The sequence below is a fragment of the Ambystoma mexicanum genome, chromosome 3q, assembly GCF_040938575.1.
Source record: "Ambystoma mexicanum isolate Mex_15411 chromosome 3q, UKY_AmexF1_1, whole genome shotgun sequence".
Lineage (NCBI taxonomy): Eukaryota > Metazoa > Chordata > Amphibia > Caudata > Ambystomatidae > Ambystoma > Ambystoma mexicanum.
The window spans coordinates 89,542,716-89,566,396 of NC_090926.1; the positions used below are offsets into that span (position 1 = coordinate 89,542,716).

At 43.3% G+C, this 23,681-nt stretch overlaps 1 protein-coding gene across 2 annotated transcripts in view; it reads left to right on the forward strand.

Moving 5' to 3' along the window:
• TESPA1 (thymocyte expressed, positive selection associated 1) overlaps positions 1 to 23,681 on the forward strand; it is a 913,752-nt gene that overhangs the window by 416,481 nt on the left and 473,590 nt on the right. For both annotated transcript variants that reach the window (XM_069653203.1, XM_069653204.1), the window contains one exon: positions 10,296 to 10,512. In XM_069653203.1, coding sequence (XP_069509304.1) covers positions 10,350 to 10,512 — 163 coding nt within the window. In that variant the 5' untranslated portion in view covers positions 10,296 to 10,349. The remainder of the gene's footprint in view (positions 1 to 10,295; positions 10,513 to 23,681) is intronic.

A 23,681-nucleotide genomic window follows, 5' to 3' on the forward strand; every position in this document is an offset into this window, starting at 1 on the left:
AGTTCAACCTTCCAGCTGAAGGTGAGGATGCTAGTGACTAGATGCACAGATAGATTCAAGCGATTTGAGGTGGCAGTCAAAGATCGCACTTCGAAGGAATCCCCCAGCGCCTGTTCAACCGTCAATGCAACAAAGGTGCTGGTGGTTCGATGGCAGATCGAAGGCTGTGGCTGCCACAAAAATCTTCTGCTTTGAGCTGAGGCAATGACGCGCTTAGCTGGCATGGTGTGGCGGCAATCTTGACCAAACATGCAGCAAATCGGTTCATGGTGGTAAAGAGCCAATAGTAGCTCTTTAGGGTCAAACGTGTTGAATCAGACTTGAATCACAGTTCGAAATAGTTTGACTGGAGAATACAGGATTCCTGACTGGCATGTTCCATTGTAGCTGTGTTTCTCAATCCAGGGGCAGAAGGATATGTCTTGGTCCTTGTTCTCATTCCCCCAAGCACTAGGGAGGCTGGTCCACAAGAGCAGGTGTCCTACAACCCAAATGGGCATCATTGTGGCTGGCAGAGAGGCAGGTTTTGTCCCAGTAGCAGGTCATTCCCAATGGTACATGGGAATGTTTACAGGATAGAGCTCGCCACTCTGCCGTGGACACTCAGTATTCTCCTCATTGACAGAGGACTTTGGAGAGATCAACTCTGCCAGTAGAGTTCTAATGAAATCATCTTGAAGGGATGGAGTCTAAAATATGATTCACTTTTAAAGGCAAAAACCCACAGGTCATAACACTAAAGCTTTCCTGCTTTAATGGCAAAATCCTTGTTCTTGAAAGAAGTGGACTTTGCCTTCTGACACCACACCCAAAGTGCTGTGTGCTACAGGAAGTGGAGGGGACAGGAACATGAGATAGAGTAAGAGAAAATAAAGATGGTGGAACCTTCCCCCAACTGAACATAGCTCACCCTGTCTACACTAACCCCACCCCTTCCCTTCGGCTCCTTTGATATGCAGCACCCTCGAGTGCGGCTATGCCTTTTGAATGGGTGTGTTCCTTTGATTTCCAGGCCCAGGACAGCTTCCTTTTGAGTGGCTGTCTTTGAAACAGGGCATTGTTTACCCTCACAAAGAGCTCAAAGAAAAGGTATGGTCATTCAGGTTCCTGTCCTGTCACTTGGCAGGACCAGCCTCTCTGGCCAGAATATACACCTTCCACAGCTGAGCTGGTATACAGTAGCTGGCACATGTGTCATATCAAATGGAGTGTGGCTGCAATGATTATGAGCAGTGCCATGCACCATGCCCTTTCTCGGGCATGGCTTATATTTAGAGTTTACCCTGCCGCCAACGTTGGCTAATCATAATCATGGTATTTTGGAACAGGAGTGCATATCTTAAATGCAACCCCTGTGGTGCAGTGATGTGTGCTGCCACTTCAGCTGTCAAGAGGACACCTGTGACCTGAACCTGCTCTGCGCCACTGTAGGAAAGGTGATGCAATCAAACTACTAACGCAGCAATGCACAGATGTACACTAGGCTTTTGGCATGGAGTTTATGAAAAGGTAATTTGACCAGCAAATAACCCCTGCAGCGATGGATTCTCCTACATCATTTTCTTAAATTAATACACATCCAGAAAGCAGAGCTTCTAAACCCATGCCAAAGGGCAATCCATCACACAGTGCCTTGCATGATAGGTGTGGATTTGAAGGTTCATCAGAATAGTTCTTTCTATAATATGCACATTCTTTACTCTTACAAACTCTGCTTTGTGTCATTCTGGGTTTTGGATAAGTAATTCTTGCAACTTCTTACCATGATCATTTTACTAGGATCTTTATAGACTGATGTTCACTTACTACATTGTCCATTTCAGGGTCCTGCTTTTTTTCTGTGAGTTGAGTTGCAAAAACACAAATGCTGTGCTATTGTTGGATTGTTCATATATGTTTCATGATATTGTACTTAATATTATTCTATGCGAGAAATACTTTATGGCAACCCTCTAGCCTTTCCTGACGTCATGTTTTATTATTCATCGAAAAATCATCATTGACATAAATACTATGTGAAGTCTTTTGCGCTGTCAACAAACAACCTCTAGGCCCACATACATCTAAACAAAGTGGGCAGTTCAGGGGGGTGTGGGGAGAAATTATTGAAAAACGTGCGATTTACACACCTCAAGATCTAAAGATTTCTAACCAAGAAATGGTGAGTGAGTGGTGTACATTTGGGGGACATTCCTGAAGGTCAAAATGTCAGCTCTGTAGATTTGAACTAAAGAGAAGGTGGCCATTGGCCGGTGGTGCAGTAGCAATGGCTTGCCAGTGTGAGCCTGCCTAATATTGATCCAGGCTCATGTATGGCCCAAGCAAGAAATGCAGATATACTTATTTTTTGGGCTTGTTTTCATAAACATACTCCCACTGACCAGGCCAACGTATGAACAATACTAGGTTTGTATATATTTGTAATTAGACAAAAGACACAACTCACCAAAATGCCCCTGTCTCTTGTACAACATTATGTATATGTAATGTGAGCCCAAAACAACCCTTTAATTTTAAATCAGTATTTTCAAATTACACAACTAAATAAACTATGTGATAAGGGCACCTGGTTGTAGTAATTGTGTGACAAGGGCATGTAGCTTTGTGATGTGGTTATGTGACGACAGATTTGAAGTGGTACAAAAATTGCAAACCAGACTTGTCCAGCAAGCAGACTTTAAAGAAATAAAGCATGTATTTTATAAAGAAAGGGGTGTTAATGTGTGAATTAATGTTTTGTCTTCAAAGATTAGATTCCTAACTTGGGTGCATGGGGCTTTGAGATCAGATGCACCTATTGCAGTGAGAGTTATTCCAACATTCACACTTATTAGAAAGGGTTATCAAAGGAGAAAGAAAGGGCAAAGGAACAGCATTTACTTGATCACATTGAGTACCATTAACTTCACAACATTTTAAATTATTCATGTGGATTCACTTTATGAAATGCGTAAAGATAAAAAAGAGGGTGGGGCCTTACAGCATTCATGCATTTGGTATGTTTTCTCTTCTGACATTTAACATTAAAATGGATGCCAAGAAACTGCTGAAAAAGACATTCTTAAAATTGACAAAGGTAGTACAGGCAAGATATCAACCTCTTATCTTATATTACATCACTACTTGAAGCAAACTCCTTTTCTTAAAAAATATCCCGAACCAGAGCTCTAAACTCATGTTCTATAAGCCTTGGCATTTGGATCGCTTAATCATGTATATCATAGGTCTTTCCCCTGTGGCTAGCGAGGCGTGTTGATCTCTGACTCTCATGGTCACTTCCCATCCATTATGCTGAATAGGGTCTGATGGGGGTTGCAAACCAGCTCATCTGTGGAACCAAAGTCTGTAGAATACTCATACACATACCATAGATGGACTACATGTACCAGAATGAAATATTATATAAACTTACCTAGGTTATCATTTCATACCTGACATGGCACAAAGCTTGTCACAAACCATCCTATGCATGGTGGTAGTTCACAGACTTACACACAACCCAGGAGAATCTGTGTGATAGTTATCTGCTTGTAGTCATTGATTGCCACATGCAACTATTATGACATTGTGCACAATGTACATACCATTTGTAAATCCCCCAAAAAAGGTGAAAACCCCTTTTCAAAAGATGCCCATTGGGCCTGAACTAGGAATGTCACAATTATTACTGTGTTATTACTGTGCTTTTCTTACTTTTGTTTCAGGAGCTAGGTCTTTCTGAAAAGGCTCACATGTTTTCCTGTATAAAAGAGCATTCGATGTGGGATAGAGTTCTTAACAGAGATGTGTAATCTGCGTGTTCACTTTTGCATTATGAAATGAACGTCCAGCATCCTATTGTCAGAGAAACATGGGTGTAATTCCCGCCTAACATTCGTGGCACACCATTTTGTCCCCCTCATTTGGCAGGGGCCCCTTTCCTTTAGATGCAATGTCATCCCAAACATTTTTAGCAAAGTTACTAGAATGCAGAGAAGGCCAACACGTTCCAACAAGATGTGTGTTTACTCCTGTACCCAGCCTACATTCCCATAGTAAGACTGAGATTGTCCTCATTGGGACACCCACTCCCTCCTTTATGACAATAATATGATGTGGCATTTATAACAGTTTATCCTGCATTGAGATTATTTATTTGATTTGTAATGAATAAAGACAGACAGTCTTGTTGACTAACCCACAGACGACAAATACAGCTGCCTTCATCTATAGGTTACTGCAGCATACCCAGGTGAGAGATTTAATTGAGCCCTCATCTCTAGCATGGTGCAAAAATACTTAGAGGACACAACCACCCCATCCCATCTGTTGGAGGATACTCTCTCTCTCTCTCTCTGGCCACCCACTCTGGGCCCTCTTCCTGCTCCTTCCTGAGAGACTAAGATCCTTGATGTCATCTTTGGCTCCACCCTCTCCTTTTCTCCTCACATCTCTGACGTCTCTAAGAAGTCAAACTATCAGCTACACCTCCTCAGACGATTTCTTCCTTTTCTCACTTTCCCCCAGAAGCTCACTGTCTCCAGAACTCTGGTCCTCTCTAGGCTGGACTATTGCAACAGCCTCTTTCTAAATCTTCCTGCCTCTACTCTTCTACCTTTACAACTTATCCACAACAGGACTGCAAGACTTGTCCTTGGCCTCAAGCCCAGGGATCGTATTTCTCCAGCTCTGAAATATCTTCACTGGCTCCACATGGCTGCAAGGAAAAGGTTCAAGATCCTCTGCATTGTCCACAAGGCTTTCTGGAGCCTGGGACAGCTCTACCTCCAGCGTTCTCTTCCAAAACATCTTCCTTCTTGAGCTCTCTCCGCTTCTCCAAGCAGAGAGTTGGGGGCAGATCTATCTCCTTGGCTGGGGCTTCCCTCTGGAACAGCCTCCCTGCCTCTCTCAAACTTGAGCAGGACCACCTCCAGTTCCGAAAGCAACTCAAGCCCTTCCTCTTCGCTAGCGCTTTATCTCTTTCTCTCCCCTGCTGATGCACCTGACTGCTCCGCGCACGGGTCACCTGCTCACCCTCTGAACTCGGCCCAGGATCCTGCATGTCCTGTTGCCCTTGCACTGCCTCCAGGCTCTCCAGCATTTAAGGGTCTGTATCTGCAACCCTACAGTCCCTTACTTCTGAACTTGTGAGCCACTCGCTGGCTGCACTGGTGAGTTAACTGCACTTCCCCCTTCACCTCCCCCTGGCACTTCTTCCCTTCCCTCCTTCCCGCACTTGTGTGATATGACTGACACAAGGCCTAGTAAGATAATTATTGTGTCCTCCCTTGTTTTCCCCTCCTTGTCGTGTTGCACCTAGAAACACTTGTGTACATATAAATGCCACATCATATCATATCACATCATATCATATTAAATCATATCATACATACCATGACTTTACCCAACAGTCATAAGAACAAAACATAGAGAGAGAAAGGAAGCACTGCATCACAGGCCCCATTAAAATGGGTGATTACCAAAATGTTTCATCACTACACACTGCCCACCAATACAAAGCAGGAAGCACAATGCCCCACCACACAAAACTACAACTAAACAATAGTCCCAAGGATGTTCACCCCACGAAAATCAAGAACCGGTCAGGACAGAAGGACAACACTGCAACAAGACACCGACCCTGAACCATTCAAAGCCTTAACCGACCAGGGTCACACTAGATCACCTGAGAACAAATATCACCTGCCCAGTCCCACACCTGAAGATTAGGTTCAGACGCACCCACCAATCCAAACAATTCTCAATAGAATACAGGTGGATTAGCACATCACCACCAAAACAAGTCGTCCCTTGAGGAACCAGCAACATCTGAACCCGCAGGTTTACAACTCTAACAGAATCATAAGTACCTGAACCAGGATGCAGAACCCACTTACCCAACCCTCGATCTTCTGCATACTTAAACCCACACACAACCACACAACCATTTCTCTCCCAGCAATCCGCACGCACTTTACCACACCACATCAACAACACATAAACTTCACCCACAGGACTCGAGGCCTTCATCCAATCTGATACTAGCACCAAAGCCCAGCACTCGGTGTATACCGAGCTGAAGCTGCCAACAGCACACCACTTCTCCCACTCTCCTTCTCCCCTCCTCCCGACTAACCCTACCCACCCTTCCTGTTTACAGAACCGCCAGAGTGCCTGGGGACCAATTCCATTGGTGACGGTGCGCTATACAAGTACTGCTAACATAACATAGCATAACATACATAGAAAGCACTGAAATAGATGACATAATGTTATTTGATCTAAATAAGTAAACCAAAGCTTTTTACAGCATCCTGGTTCTGAGGGGGCTCTGCTGGTTTAGTTGCCTCCTGTGCTCTCTTTTGTTCCCTGATGGATTTTTTGCTGACCGTTTAGGTGGGCTCAGTTATCAGCACACTGTGCGGGGCTAATTATCCCCACCAAGAAGCATTTCAGTGAGAGGAACCTTGTCATGGAACATATTCTAGTCTCATGAGAATGTCTTCATAGCGTGAGATGCAGAGTGCAGGTGACCTATCAGCACCTCCTCAAGGACCATCGTTGTAGGTCTAATAGCCAGGCTGAGAAGACATCCTACCTCATGATAGTAAAGCATTTCAGAGCCAAGCAGACAATGCATGGACCATCCCACTTCCTCACAAACAAAGAGAATTAAAGAGCATGTCCTACAACGAACCGCCACTGTCCTCTTACATCTTTCCCCCACAGGCCTCGTTTATCGAACAATGGCCTTTCCGGGAACAGAGCCTTTGTTTAGTGCAAATAGAGGAAATGCGCTGAGCGTGGTGGTGGCATGGACTGTGAGCTAAGGAAGGGGGTTGAGGAGTGGAAGGGGTGTGTGTGTATGTGTGAACGTGTGTGGGGCGCCTGTGTGTGTGGGTGTTTTTGTGTGGATGAATTTAGGGAATAGGAGGGCGGGTCAGGGGACTTGGGGTGCGGTGGTGACTTGCACTGAACACATGACTGGGCCTGGGGGAAGGAGTGTGGTGTCCCCCTCATTGGGAAAGGCCAGGAAGGTGGCACTCAAAGGGAACGCTGTTTCACCCACAGCACTGAAACAGAGTTCAGGGAACTGGACTTTGTTGAAATCGGCCTGAGGGATGCAACAGAGATGCTCCGACAACATATTGCAAGAGTGTGTTGTCAAGAAAACATTAAGGTTCCCATAGCTGCTGATGCATTCTGTTCTAACCTGTTCTCCAACTGAAGAGGAACATGTCGATGTACATGTACAATTCCGTGCGCTAGCATTCTGGATCACATAGGTCCGTCCAAGCAGAGGATCATTTCAGTTCATGTATGCACTGCAATGAATTTAGAAATTCACTGTGAGGCTAAAAATAACGGTGATGTGAAAACCGTTGCACATGTGTATTTGTCCACCAACAGTAACAGAGCAACCAAGCATTGCATGTATTGACATTATACGTGTATGATTGTTCATAGAAAGAACATGTCCCTTCTTGCTGATTCTTCATGCATGCGTGAAGGGGCCTCTGATAATACTTCTGCACTTGTAAGAGTCATGGAGATGTAGCAGCATTCTCACAGCTTATCACATTTTGCACCACCTGTGTCAAATGTAAAGATGTCGATGGCCATTATTTATTTATTGTACTTCCAAACATTTCTACTTTTAGCTGAAAGTTGGAAAAGCTAACTTTGCGAAAGTATTACTATGTATATGGGCTTTCAGAGTTGTGTATGGATGCAAAACAGCGTGGCTTGCTGTTTCCTTCCTGTAGAGCAATCATTCATTTAGGTTTGTGGCTTGCCCTTAGAAGACAGTTTCAGCAACACTGTGTTTAGATGAGCGCGCCCGTCAACGCAATTCTTGTACTAGCACGGGTAAGTCTTTCCCTTCCCGGACGCATATCTAGAATAAATCACCCACAGTCTAAAAGCTCTTCATAGCAAACGTCTCTCGCTTGCTCAAGAGCAAAGTAGCATTGCTTTAATTATCCACAAAAACAAATACTAAAATTGCCAACGGAGCTGCTGAGCATCACCGCACTACACTATTGCTGGTTGCTGCAGCCGCTGTGTTGCCATTGCTAGGCAGCCATGGTTCTATTCTCTACTTCTGCTGACATTTGTCCAGTCCAACATGATCCTCCAATCCCCCTTCTGCTTCCTCTAACACTTCCACGTGGGTTCAGTTCATGTGTGGGTGTATATGTTTGTTTCCGTGAATGTGCTTGTTTGTGTGCGTTTGCACATACGAGTTTGAAAGAGTGTATGCACACACATGAGTGAATGTATAGTTGCTTGTATACGTGTGTGTATGTTTCTCGGTGTGTAACAGTATTACTGAATGGGTACGTGCCTCTGTAGACGTGTCATGAATGAATGTCTTTGTCAGGAGAGAATGGCTACACCAGCGTGTGAGTAACATATAACGCATGTATTGTGGGTACATTATCATGAAAGCTATTTACCATATCAATGCCTGCATATATTTAGCACCATAAAGAAGTGATTTACAGTAGTATTACTGGTATATACTGTGGGAGAAGCATCATGATCGTGATTAAGAGGAGATACCTTTGCATCTAATCTTGGCTCAGCATTATGAAATGTATGCGCTTTGGGGATGGTGCAACATACTGTGGGAACAACATCACTATACTGATTCATAGCAGCAGTGCAGGCATATCTTGTAGAAATATATTGTGGGTACAGCTTCATTAAAGTGAACTACTTCTGTGGTTTTGGCAGATATTGTGCACACATCATTTCCAAAATGGTATACCCAGGCAATGGTGGAATATATTGTGGGTATATAACAATAGCTTCTGGATATTCCTTCCTAATTTCGGACAAGCATTCTTTTCAATGTATATTCAGACACATCCAAATCAATGCCACATAGCTACTACATATCTTCTATAGCATCACCCAATCCTACCTCCCGCCACTTTCATTTTAGGACCTTTTACACTAACTTCAAGTAGCTCCTTCTTAATTCCAGTTACTTGCTTCTAATTCTCAAAGCTTCCATTAACTATTTAAATAGGAGCATACTGACATTCAGTGTCTAATCATTTGAATGATATTGTCGTGTTTTAAGTCTAAATACCTTTGTGTTTACAGTGTTGTGAGTATGTGTCTTCCCCCTTTGACCCCCCCGCCCCCAAACAAATATGGACATTAACAGAAAGGTAATGTAGGAAGCACTGCCTTTAGTTTTTTCAAGTTTTAGGACTAAGTGGAAGGTAAAGTAGCCAATCAAAATTGTAAGAACTTTACCCGCTAGCTGGAGCAAGGGTCTTCGAGAAAGGTGGAATGGGGGATGATAAGTCACTTTGCAAATGAAATAATACATGTGAAGCTCCACATTTGGTCATCTGTGTATGCATGTATGTATGCATATATGCCATCGCCCATTTACTTCGCCCAGAAAACAACTTCTACACCTACCTCTTCTACATTTCCATCTTCGTGCATTCAATTCTTCTTGCTTTTACTTCGTCTGAATCTTCACGTTGGCATTGTGGCAATGGATATAGTTAAGTTTAGCTCTAAAGTTAGGGTTGGGGAAAATGTGGGTTGGGGGAAGAATATGGGTTAGGAAAGAAGGGGAGGTTACGGGGTTCTCCACCTGTAATGACAAAGTGAATGCTAGAAGAAGTGAAAGACAGAATAAGTAAAGGAATGAAGATGTAAAAGTGGCAAACTGAAGGTATGGTGATGGGAATGCAGAAGAAGTAAGGAAGTACATCTTCGTGTATGCCTGCCTGTATGGGATTTATGAAAGGCAAACCTAGCTGGTACTGTATTTAGGGTGTGCGCCAAGGTCGTGACATCTGTAGAAGCCATTCCCTTCCTGGTTCCCATCTATGTGCATTTATTTGATTTATTTTAACTTGTTTCTGCCTTTACACACAGCAAAGGTCCATAACTTAAAACATCCTCTTCAATTGTGACTACGTAATCCAGCATTATATCTACCCCTCCCTAATTTGGCAACCTTTCCTTTGCTTCATCAACATTTCCTCTAATATAACATATGCCCGGGCCAAATATAGGGAAGTCCTCTCTAATCCGAGGCGTCCCATTCCTATTGTTACTTACTGTCTGCGACTAGCCCCACATTTCTCATACCTCCTCCTAATTTAATTGATTTCCACTTTTATATTTTCATCCAGCCCATCCTAATTTCACCTAGTTTCTTCCTAATTTTGTGATGTCAAACATAAGTGCATGTCGAGATCCATGGAACCGTATTTTCGTGCTCTATCTACTTGAGTGAAGCACGTTTGCTAAGAGATGTGTTTTTCCTTATTCTTTCGCAGGTCTTCAACTCTAATCCAATCAAGGTTTGTTCCTAATATCCACAAACTTGAGTCATGGAAAAACTTTGCTCTGCCAGTCCATCCTGGGAGAAAAGAAGAGCATGGGCACGCCGCACGCGACACTGGCACACCACGGTGGATGAAGCAGATGCAGCAGAAGCCATGCAGGACGTTGCGGAACTTCCACAGCGGTGCCTGGATGATGTCTTCCTGGATGGTAAGAACAGTGCAACAATCCTAAAAGGGCCAGAACCGTGTTTGCTTATTCATATTCCATCCTATCACCTAAATATTAGATATCTCTAACTTCATAACATGTTTTCCTATTATCACAAAGGAGGTACATAGAGAAATATAACTTTGCAGTTCAACTACCATCAATTACCAACAATTAGCTAATTCTTGGATTTGAATATATACCGATATGATCTGCATGCCATGAAACCAGGACACCTACAGTCACACATCTGCTGATAGCCACCAATACAGCCTCATTATGTGGGTTTGTTGACACAATATAAATCATCCTATACATTCATGCCTTCGTGTAATGCAGTGAAATAATTGTAATATTTAAGTGCCACTGTTGGTCCCTCCCCAGTTGTGGCCAGGATACAATGACAACAAATATGTTTTACCCAGGTGTTCCTGGGACTGGGGAAAGGAGAAGCACCACCGCACCATCCAAAAATTAGGACCTCTATTCACCTTCTGATATCAGGACAACTTTAGTACCTTTTAAGCCTTGTAACAAATGGTTAAAGCAATCTAGCTATAGCGTTAGCCAGAAGGTTAGCACATCATTATGCGCAAGGCAGCATAATGCATATATGCCCGTAAGATAGCTCAGTGGATTGAGCACTTGTTGCTGTGGTGTATATTTGATCTGCAGGTCGCAGGTTCAATTCCTGGCAAGGTCGACTCGGCATTTCATCCTTCCGAGGTCGATAAAGTGAGTACCAATTTCGATTGGGTAATATTATTGTATGTATATACGTTCTATGTAAAACATTTTGGATAAAAGTACTGCATACATAAACATTTATTATTATTATATAGTGACAAATAGTATATGGAATTGTGTGTAAAGTGTTTATTGGCCCATAAAGACATTATTGTTCTCAACTGTAGCTACTTACACATGAACGGCAAATTCAAAGCATGTGGGTGTTGCCACATACCAGACCCCAAATGATAACATTGATTGTCTTGGGTGTGTATTTAAGGGGGGTCTTTTGAGCTCCAGAGAGCTATGTCTTCTAGATGATCATTAGAAAGCGTTCAAAATTGGTTGTTCACACGTTAAATATTGTTTTGGCATTGTCTCACATCCATTAAAAATCAAGCCGTATCGTTTCATAGTATCTTGATGACACATGTTTCACACTTTGGGTACTTTTTCAAGACTTGGACATTTTAGCAAGATGCAATCAACTCTGTGCTGCTGGTCAGGTTACACGTGTTTAATTAAGGTGATGGGGAAACTTCCTTCAGTTTTTTGCTGCTGTAACCTTGTGCTTAAGGCACCTTCTGAGCTTGGGTGTTGAGGACGTGTTTTGCTACATGGCGCCATTGCACTATCATAGTGACTCGACTGATCGTCCGGACACCTCAAGGTAATTTTGATCTATGTACGTACTTCTAGGAGACAGACTGGAGATTCACCACCTGAATACGAGATTGCCATGTTACCTGGCTTTCACCAGACACATAATGTGATTTTGGAGAGATGTGTGCTAATTAAACTGTCCAGTATTTTTACACGGCTTACATCAGCAATGGCGGTCAGCATTTTTATAGTGACGACTGACATTACAAACTTTCGGCTTCTTCTTCCCCTAAATAAATCAATGGACTGGATCTGGATTTTCTTGCACTACACAATGCCACAACCTCTTGAAGATGGGAACTGAGTAGCAGTAGCATTATGTATCTGGCGATGCTGCAAATCAATGTTTCTCGGATTTTTACTGCACTTCAACCCACTAAAATGAGGCTGTTACTTAGGCAATAAGCCCCTAGCCGGGTGCTCATTATCAGGTCAGTTAATGCCCCATGGGCCCTGCGTTAAGCCTATTAATGAAGGCCCTGTGGTTGTTACCTGATGCAATAATGCTCCCCCAGCGGGCGGCTAATTGCTATTAGTGCCCGGCTCATTAGACCGAGGTAATAATAGTGGGGTTTTTTGCTTGCGAGAGGCTCACGTGTTGCAACCGAGAAAAAAAAACATGGCTGCTTGGGAAATGTAGTCTGTTCTCCCAATCCGTGGTGGCCAAAGTAAACAAAGAAGATGGCTGCCATGAAACAGGAGAAGGGACTACACATAGTCCCTTCTCCCTTTCCATGGCGACCATTAATGCGAAGGAAAAGAAAAAAGTCAACACAGAAAATGACCGCCATGGAAAAGGGAGAAGGGACTACGCATAGTCCTTTCTCCCTTTCCATTGTGGCCTGACGGGAGAATTAAAAGGAACTGCGAGGGACGGGCATCACATCCATGGTCAGGTAATTCCTTGTCGACCAAGTAATGTCCCAGCGAGGGCCAATAAGCTTGGTTGTTACAAGCTCATTGACCCTCGCAGGGTACTAATTGAGAAGAAAGCATGAGGAAAAAAATAATTGTGGATGGGAGTCTAGATGAGAGTAAACAGTCCTACCTCTATGCTTTTGTATCTGGGTGGGCTAGAGTTGCAATTAGGGGGCCCACTTTTCGTTAGGTGTGACCAAAGACCAAAGCCTGGAACGAACAGCAAAATCCTACACCAAGGAATGAAATCCTGCCAACAATCCCATGAACTACATATCGCAGTACTACGGTCATTTGGCAGCAGTGCTCAACAGTTTGACTGTATAGTAAATCAAAGACAGGAGAAGAAATTGGTTAGGGGCTTAGACTAGGAGCTACAAATGCAATACACAATGAGAAAGAGAGCAGAACTAGCACACTACAAAAAGCTTGAAAGTGACAGATAACTCCAGACAAGTTTTTAAATTGCAGATGACCTAATTTTTTTAATTTTTTTATTGGTTTATATAAACCTTTAAAACAACATCACAAATATTATCACATTACGTCTTATCACATTAAAGAAAAAAAAGGAAAAACAATTGTTCACACGCGATTGCCAATCTATTAACAGTTTACATTAGGAGAGGTAGAGAATGAGATCCACTTCCTCATACACTTTGCAGCATGCAAAACCATCTGGGACACTTCTTTACCAACAATATTTGAAAATAAGGTATTTACACGTCAATGAGAACAAATAGAGTTCTACATCATCCTCACAAAAACGAGTTAGCAGGCATGGCAGCAACATTGTTCTATGCATGTCACCAAAGATGACAAATTGCATAAAGCAACATGAAACTTTAGAAAAAAAGTTGACCATAGAAATCATCACCACTAGAGAGTTTGTAAAATGAATATACACCATGTATTTACTTTGGCAATATTTGTCTAACTTGTCATGCCAATAAAGTACTTTGCATTTTATATTTTATTGTGCTGGGTGTAGGAGCAGCCAAATTCACTTGAAATGTATGTAGGTTTCCAACAGTTCCCACCAAACAATCGCATATTCTGTTTGCATACACACTCGGTTAAGAGTTATTCAAGCAGTATCATGTTATTAGAGGAGTATTTACAAGTCTAAACAATGAAAACGTCCGCAAGGGCAGGCTGCCATACCAACACAATTGCAGGAAACTCAGGATGAGCTGAAAGCGGTGCATACACGGCATCCTAGCCTTGACATTTTCAGGTAAAGCCTTGTTCGGCCTAATCTGTGAGGTGCAGCACGATTCCCTAGGCATAACAAGCAGAAACCATAACAAGCTGGAACTAACATCTGAGTATTTACACTGTCACTTAGGAAGACAAACTAACACCAACAAAGCACTTGAAAAGCCAACAGGTTTTGCTTTTCTGTAGGCATGCAATTGGTTTTTCTAAGGCACAGCCATACAGGCACTACACAGACATAAGATGGCTAGTGTTTTTAACAGGCGTACGCTGCAAGGGACTGGTGCATTGCTTATAAATCAAGTGTATGAAGGTAAACTACATTATCTGTATTATCTCTCCTTGGCATCATCAGAGATAAGGCCCTTGCTTGGTTTGCATCATACCTTGCCCCCAGATGCTTTCTGGTATTCTGGAACAGCCATACCTTCCCACTCACCACTTATTGCTGGAGTTCCCCAAGGGCCTGCCCTTGGTTCACTTCTCTTCACTCTCTATATTTCAGCTCTTGGCACACTGATCTCCTCTTACACTTCTCCTTTCAACTCTTTGAGGACGACACTCATATCTTCTATTTCGTTCACTCCTTATCCGACGAGCTGTTGTCAAAAATGTCAAACTGTCTCTCTACTATCAAATATTGAATGTCATCCCACTCGCTCTTGCTCAATTCCGCTAATACTGAAGTTCTCTAGTTCCCAGTGAAGCAGGCTATCTCTTCCTCTCCTCTCCTCTTCTCTCCTGACTGCCTTCCTTCCTCTGCCTCCAGTAGGTAACCTTGGTGTCATCTTTAACCCATCACACAACTTCTCACTCTTCCTCTCCAAATCTACCACTGCAGCCAGACTCAGCCTCCTCAATGTCAGAAAACAAATTCATCCTCGCTAATCTACCCCTTAGTCCTTTCTAGATCTGACTACTGTGCCAGTCTCCTCTATGGCCTTCCCAACTATGCTTTTTCACCTCTGGGCAAAGTCCTCACCTTTGCGGTCTATGCACTTTTCTGCCTTTCTTGCTTTATCTCTACCTCCTCCATCATCTTTAAAACTATCCATGGACTTGGCCCACACTACCTATCTGCTCATCTCACTCCCTACTCTCCTCGTCCCTCTTTCAGACCATCCTCAGCTCACCTCTTCACCACAACTCAAGGCCCCTGTGCTCCCTCATTTCTGCTCTCTCTCTTTCTTTGCTCTCAAACTCTGGAATGATCTTCCTCTCCCTCTCCGTACTACTCCAACTCAATCACTATTTCAATCCAACCTCAAAATTCTCTTTTCTGAAGAACCTTTTTCCTAGCACGCTATGCTACTGCATCGGCACCCTGTTTTCCTCTCTCCCCACCCTTCATAGGCAACTCTAGAGCTTTTTCCATCTCCCCTCCATCCTTAATTCAGCACGTTCTGCACCACCCCGCTCCTATGTCATTCTGTGCTGTCTGCGTCCCTGGTTTATGTTTCCAACTTCCGCTGTAATATCCCATCTTTAAGTCACCTTCTCTCACCCCATTGTAAAGGACCCATGTCCTCCCCTCTGTTATTATGTGTTGTGCAAATGTGTTTGTCACCAGGACCTTTGAAAGGTAGAGACATACATAGCTTTTTTGATTTATGTTTGTCAATCTCCCAAAGTAGCAGGGAAGTGATGGTTACAGTTGGAACTCTTTAGCAATAATTGCCTCCTCAGCCTTGCCCTGTGTATGTACTTTGCCACAGCCTAAACTGTACCTGGTCACTGTCGATGTGCACATAGTCATTGCTTGCTTCTCATATATTATGGACATTATTGAATCTAAGCAAGGGTATCAGGTTTTTTGATCTGAGCGGTGAGTATTCTGCGACTCGGACACTGTGTATGTTGTGCCGGGCTCCCAGGCTTTGTGAAATAAGCCAAAGGAAGAGTGCCCATACACAACCTTATAAAAGCATTTGCTGGGCATGTACAGCACAATTTTTGATGTTATTTTTTGATAGAGCTAGCACACAAAGTTCCCATGATGTTATATGATGAAGGGACAGGTCAGGTAGTGATTGATATGATATGATATGGTAGGTTATTTGTAATGCGCACAATACCCAGAGTTTCTAAGCCCAGACCCGGGATCGAACCTGTGTTGCTTGTGTCGTCTTGCTTCCAGGGTTAGCACGTTGCCCTTGAGCTATTCTCCTGAGACTAGATAGGCATTAATAAAACCATGGGAGGTCAGCCAGTGGTGACATAACAAAACAATGACCCTACGTGATGCCCCTCCTCACATACAATCTTCCTTCTTCTCTGTCCTACAGTGTAGCTTTGGCTTATAGGTGACACTAAGCTTCACTTATTAGCCACAAATAAAAAGGGTAAGGATTTAAATCAGTCATAACCTCTATCCTTGCTGTGGTCAGCCTTCCATATCATTGTTTGCAAATCAGTCATGCTCCTGCCACTAATTTGAGCAATGCTGCCTGAACTGCTATACTGCAATATATAAATATCTAAACCTGGTGGAGGTAGCTTGTATTCTAATGAAGAGAGGACATGGCCTAGAAAGTTGAGGCTGAACTATACCTTTTGGTGGCAGGACAAAGCTTTGTTTGCATTTGGCTCGTCCTATTCTGTAATGGCAAAGATGTGCTAATAAATTATGGCATGGAAGGCTTACCAGAACAATAATAGTGACAATGATTAATTCAAAGCCTTGCATTCATCGATTTTTGATTTTACTCACCTCTTTCCTTCTGAATTCAATTTTTCTGTACTCCTTTAGGCAAGCCCACAGAATATATCAAGTGAAAGTAATGTGTAAGGTTTCTCAGTAGGTTGATGTTCCTGCTTCAGATGTAGTCTGTACATCGGGTAAGCTGGAAACAACGAGTGACATTGAAATTGTGCATGCCCTTCTGTTTTAGGGTTAGGTGGAGGAAACAGAGTTACTAGTGGGCTTAATACTTGGGCAACCTTTTCCCAATCTCCAGCAGACAAACGTGACGTCAGAAGGGGACATCCAACGACAGGGCCGTTCCTTTTAAAAATCTTAGATCGAGGGGCTTATTTGCAAATTCAGAAGCACTTAGAAGAAAATGAACTACTTGGCCTTTGACAATCAGGCTTTTGACTCAGACACAGCACCAAGACTGCACTCCTAGACCTTAAGATCCAAATGGACGAAGCGAGAGACAAAGGCAAGTTAGCAATTCTCCTACTCCTCGACCTATCAGCGGCCTTCGACCTCATTGACCACCAAATTCTCACTAAACACCTCACCTCAGCCGCACCCTTTTCCCCTGACGCATCGGACTGGATCAACTCCTTTCTCTTCAATCGGACTCAGCCTCTGCACACCCTATCCTGACACTTTGCGGAGTTCCCCAAGGCTCTTACATGTCCCCCACTCTGTACAATATATTTATGGAGCTCTTATTTGATCGCCTGTACAAACTGGGTGTCATCTACACTAATTATGCAGATGACACTCAAGTCTTTATCCCCCTTCCGGGCTGCTATGAGCAAGATTCCATACTATTAAATGACATCTACCTGGAAATCCAAGCATGTATGGCCTCCAACAGCTTATTTCTCAACGACGACAAGACTGAGCCGATCGTAGGCACGCAAGCTCGACTGAACAATCTCAACCACAGATATGCATCCTTTTACATTGATGGTAACACCATCACTGTCTCTAAAGAGATAAAAACTCTAGGGGTCTATCTTGACTCAACACTATCCCTCAAAAGACAAGTTAACAGCGTGGCATACTCCATAGCCTATACTAATAAATTGATTTATAGTTGCAAATCTTTCCTATCCCCTACTAATGCCTCACGCTAGCTAGAGCACTGGCATTATCCAATTTGGATTATTGTAACACACTATTCCTAGGCTCTTCTGAACATAACCTAAACAGACTACAGGTACTTCAGAACAACTCGCTAAGAGCAGCTCTCAGTCTTCCCAGATCATGCCACATATCCTCCATCAGAGACAATACAATCTGGTTGCCCATCCGTGACAGAATTACTCTACGGACATTGGCTATCACACACAAATGCCTCTCGAATTCAGCCCCAAATATCTCTTGGATAAGGTCCATAAACACCAACCCACTCGAGTCACGAGGTCAGCCCACTCGCATAGCCTTGTGGTACCAGAATTCAATCTCAAAACTGCCGGTGGAGCCAGTTTCCCTGTCAAAGCGGCAAAACAATGGAACTCTCTCCTCATTCCCCTCAGACAAGAGCCCTTCTTCCTCACATTCAAAGCCAAAATAAAAGAATGTCTGAGTAACAAACCTTCCCCACCAAAGACCATCACCACCACCTTTTGACTCCTGTACAACTGTCTTACATCCATATAATTGCACTGACCTATCTGTAACCAGGGTCCTCTCTGTAACTATCTTGTATCTATTTCTGTACAATATTGTATATTGCAAATGTGTTCTGCCTTACCTGTATGCAACTTCAAGTATTTCAAGCGCCCAGCTACCTCTGGGTTTGGTGTGCGATACAAATAATAAACAAATACAAATACAAAAAATCAATCCATGGATGGTGGACGAAAGGAGAGAAGAATGTGTGGCAGGTCACCCCCATGACAAAGACAAGTGTGCCCCACGACTCTACTCAGAAAATGTATAGAACGGCGAGACCACATTGCCACTCCCAAGCACAATTGCGTGGAAAATAACAGTGACCATGGTAGTTGACCTCCAACCCAGTTGAAGCACATGCCCAAGGCAAGCCCCTCATTTATATATGACTTCAGTGTATCAATTTAGATTCCCACTGTTATTTCCCTCCACTGTGATTTGCTCCCGGGTGCCTGCTGTTGTGTGTTCCCGAATGTCTTCTACTATCGTTTTACTCCACTGTGATTTTGCAGTAGGTGCTGCCTGCAGAGTTATGGGTGAACACTATAGGGTGCTCCAGGCCTCCTCCACTCTTGGTGAGGGTAAGTATGACAGAATGTCATCTGGTGAGGGTGGGATAGACGGAACCTTTCTAATTATCATTAAATACAATTTAATTTTTTTATTTTATTTGCATGTATATAGCGCGTTACGTCAGCGTGCTTGATAAAATTACACAGTGGTACAAATCAAAGGGAAAACAAGACGATAGTCAAGATATTATAGGGATGATCCTTGAGGTTAAGGTGGTCCTTAAGGCCAGAATGAAAGAGAGGATAAGAGAAAAGTGAACAGAGGGAGAACAGGAGCACGTTCTAATGAAGTGAGGCCAAGAGAGAAAAAGAACGAAAGCAGGATTGGGCACAAGATGGATGGGAAACAGAGAAAAGGAATTGTGACTGGGAGCGAAGAGAGCGAGCGGGAGGATAAAATGAGAGCAGGGAAGAGAGATATGGAGGGGCCATATTAAGGAGAGATTTAAAGACCAGCTAAAGAAAATTCTACTAATTTTATTATGTATTGCAATATGGCTTGACATAAACTTTTTGTAATACACAACCATAAGTCAGCACTCAAAACTTTCCTATTTCATACAGTTAAAATTAAATTAAATATTTAAAAATTCAAAACACCAATACATACGCATGTTTGTGAATGTACAATGCCAAAAATAATATTGTGTGACATACATTTCATACTTTACATATCTAAAAGAATATGGGCCTCATCACGAATTGGGCGGTAACGCCAGCGCTAAAATACCGGCACCGCCTTGGTGGAAAGGGGAATTACCGCCCTATTCCAAGGTTGGTGGGGAGGTAATTCCCCCTTCCCCCATTGCCCTTCCCCATTCCCATTTTTGCCCCATAGGGCATAATGGGAATGGGGAAGGTGCTAATTATGGCACCGCAAATTGCGGTACCGTAATTAGCTCCCTGGTCCCTTTGCGGGTTGGTTTTTAATGCCTGAAAAAAGCAGGCGTTAAATTTTCCAACCCGCAAAGGGACCTCGTAGTAAGGCGGTAAGGGTTAACGGTCACCGGTACCATTAACGGTGACCGTTAACCCTTACCGCCGTCCGTGTAATGAGGCCCTAAATCTCAATCTTAAAAACTTTGCTCTAAAAACACGAGAGGGTTATTTCATTAAATACACTGGTAACATATTGAAAGCTCTAATGTCATGAATAAAATGGTCAGATATTCACTAAATAAAAATTATCTAACGATTTTCCATCCAATCCATTTGAAATAGTTTTTGTTTTACCTTTAACGGAAGCAATGTTAAATCCTCGGCTGTAACCTCTAAAATTGTACTTATGATGGGATTTTAAAGGTAGCCATCGAAGCCCTGTCTGCCTCAGTGACTGGCTGCCTGGTTCGCGCTCAGTTATACAGGGCACCAGCTCACCCCCCCCTACCAACCCAGTGAACCACCCTCTTTGCACTGAGCATGTGGACCCTCACCCGCTGTGCCCCATGCAATCCCTGGCACTTGCCCTGCGGTCCTCCGTTTGCACTCTCCTAGCCCCTGATGCCCTCTCCCCCCATCCTCCTACCCCCTTTCACTTGCTCTCATTCCTCTTTACCCTACCCCAGCCTTTGTACTTTGCAGTTCGCGCAGACCGGCAATGCCCCAATCACTTCTTGTTACTGATCTGAATGTCACAAGGCCCAGTAGGACCGTTATTGTTATCTTTCTCCCTTGCCCTCCCCCTTTTGTCTTGTTGCGCCATGAAACACCATTTGCTTGATATGCACCTTACAAATATATAATAAATAAATAAAATAAGAGAAGAGAGAGCTGATAAAATATTGTCATGTGGGGCAAGTGAAATGAGAAGATGGATAGAGTAGTTATGGGGTGATTTGAGACAGCTAAGACTGGATACAGGAAGTCCAATGAGAAAACAAGAGCAATAGAAAAGACGAGAACAAATAAGAGAAGGCATTAACAACTTAGAAGAATAAAACGTAAGAAAAGGTCAAGCCTTGCTGATATTAAAGAGATGAACCCTGGAAGGGTGAGAACGATATGAGATAAGGGTAGTACAAGAGAGTTAAGAATCTAGGTAGAGGGACAGATTATGGGCAGCTAGATAGATGGGAACTAAGGATAGAGCAAAGGACACTGGAACAGGAGACAGTTCCGGTGTGATGAGAGAAGCAAGGGAAAAATATAACCTTGTTTTTTAATTATTATTATTATGATTATTTGTATTATTATTATTATTATTATTATTATTATTATTATTATTATTATTAATAAGGTATTTATTGAGTATGGACCTAGCGTTAGGAAGGAACAGAGGGCTTTACACTTATAGGGGTAAGAACATAGTGAGGGAAGCAGCGCGAAAAATGGAGCAGGAGCTAACAGAGGAGGGTGACGGTGGGCAAGTGGCAGCAGTTGATCTACAAGCAACCAGGGGTGAGACAGTGGGGAGCAGATCACTGAGTGTCAGGTAGGGTGGGGAGTGCAGGGTGTGTGAACCCATGTGTTAAGGAGGTGCCATTCCTTGAAGGGGAAGGTCTTGAGCTCTTTCCCAAACTGTAGAAGTTATAGGGCACGCTTGATGCAGACAGAGAAGGCCTGTCTTCTGGTTCTTTCCATCCTGCACCGTCCTCATTCAAGAATGCACATTTCCTTACTTCTGGTGGATCACAGGAAGGTTTAAGGACGAGGTAGTGATAAGCCATCCATGATTGGATGGCCAGAAGACAGGAAGTCAAAATAGCATGTATAGAAGAGGAAAGGGCAGAAAAGGATAGAAAACGCTAGGTGTCATCAGCATAGAGTTGGAGAGACAGACCGAAGGATGAGATTAAAGAGCAAGAGGAGAGCTATATTGGGAAAAGAGAATCAGGCCCTTGAACAGAACTCTGAGGGATAACATGGTGGAGTGGGAGTGTGGGAGAGGATTTGCCAGCTCTAGAAATGGAGTATGAACCATTAGACAAGTTGGACTAGAACCAGAGTAGGAAAGCCCCATAAAACCCAAGAGAGCAGATGGAAGAAAGAAGAAAAGCGTGATTGAGTGTCAAACGTGGCTGACAAATTAAGAACGGAGTGAATCACCAACAGAGAGGGGGGCGTTCTCCATAGAATGCCCAAAGTGGAAGCCAGATAGGAAACAGAGGAATATAGAGTTAGTGGTAATAAAGTAGAAGACTTGAGAATGGACAAGATGTTCCTTGACTTTAGAAAGGTAAGGGGGAAGTGATATAGGGTGGATATTGGAAGTAAGAGATGCGTCAAGAGAAGTTTTTTTAAGGATAGGCAGACTAGCGGCATGCTTAAATGAAGAAGGCCAGGAAGAAGTCAAAAGAGAAGCATTACACAGTGCTGTAAGATAGGGTAATAGGGTAATAGAAAAAGATAAACTTTGGGGATGAGAGATGAAGCAATTTAATCAGAAGGGGCAGAGGTGGGATGGGGTCTGAAAAGGAAAAGGGCAATGTCATACTTAGAAAGAGGATTAAATGAAGACATGTAAGTAGAATGGGAGGGGGGAAAAGAGATGGAGATAGGGGAAGAAGGGGTAATAACGGAGTGCAGAAGAGCAAGCTTAGAGGAGAAGTATAATGCCAGGTCAGTGTCCGAAAGGGAAGAGGCCAGCATAGGATCAGGAGATGGCAGGGAAAGAGTATGAGTCAATGTTTGAAACAGGTGGCTGGATGAGGGGAGTAGGAGTTGAGAAGGTCAGAGTAATAATTATAAGAAGAAGGATTCACTGGACCTCTGTTGGCAGTACAGCCTATTTCACAGTCTGCTGCCATAGAGCTAACAATAGAAGGCATCCAAGACAGGGGAAAGCTGAGCTCCTTAACCATCCCCATGAAACAGTGGGGGTGACACTTCTGTGCATCAATGCCTCTCTGCTGCCTGTGCACTGGAACCAGGATCCTGCTCAGTAGAGGTGGAGGACGTTCCCTAGGGGCAAGACAACTTCATGTAGTGGAGGCACAGAACTAAGGACTCATTTTATTCCTGGAGTACCTGGATAGGGTCTCTCAGCAATCCAGAAATCCAGAAGTAGCGGGAGCTCTGTTTCATCACCTCAAAACACCTTCAAGCCAGTTTGCTTTTCATGGTGCTACATGATGTGCAGTACTGTGTTTGGCACTCTAAACATGCTCAAATTGCTTACCTGCACTCGAGCCATGCAGGTGCTAGTTTCGACTATTGGAGCAGTCTGCTTCATCTCGACCCAATCACCGGTTGGACTCTGTGAAAGCAACCGATTCAAATGCTGATTCGACTTGCTGGAAGCCATCAACTCACCTGTCTCAAATGCAAACTCGACTCTGCAGAAACATTGTTTTTCCATCATTTTGCCTGCCACCTCAGACGGTTTGAAGTCATCAACTTGACCGTCTGAAATGCTGACTCGGCCCAGCGGCACTCATATTGTACCAACTCAACACTAATTTGCAGTGGGACTGCAAGTCTCGAACATCTCAAAATTGTCTTGATCACAGTAAAAGCTCCCAGAAACCCGGCTCAAGCTGTCAAGCACCCGAGATAAAAGAATAAGGTATATTGAAGAGGCTATGTCTCATTGGTCCACTTTAATGGACCATATTGACTTTAACATATACATGGAAATTGACATTGCTGCTGAAGTAATTTGCCTAAACGCCCCTGCCTATCAGCCTGCAGCACCTTTTTCTATGTTTCTCTCTCTTAATTAGTTGATGACATTGATTGATTTTATTAAAATCCCTATTATTGTACAACCTTGATTT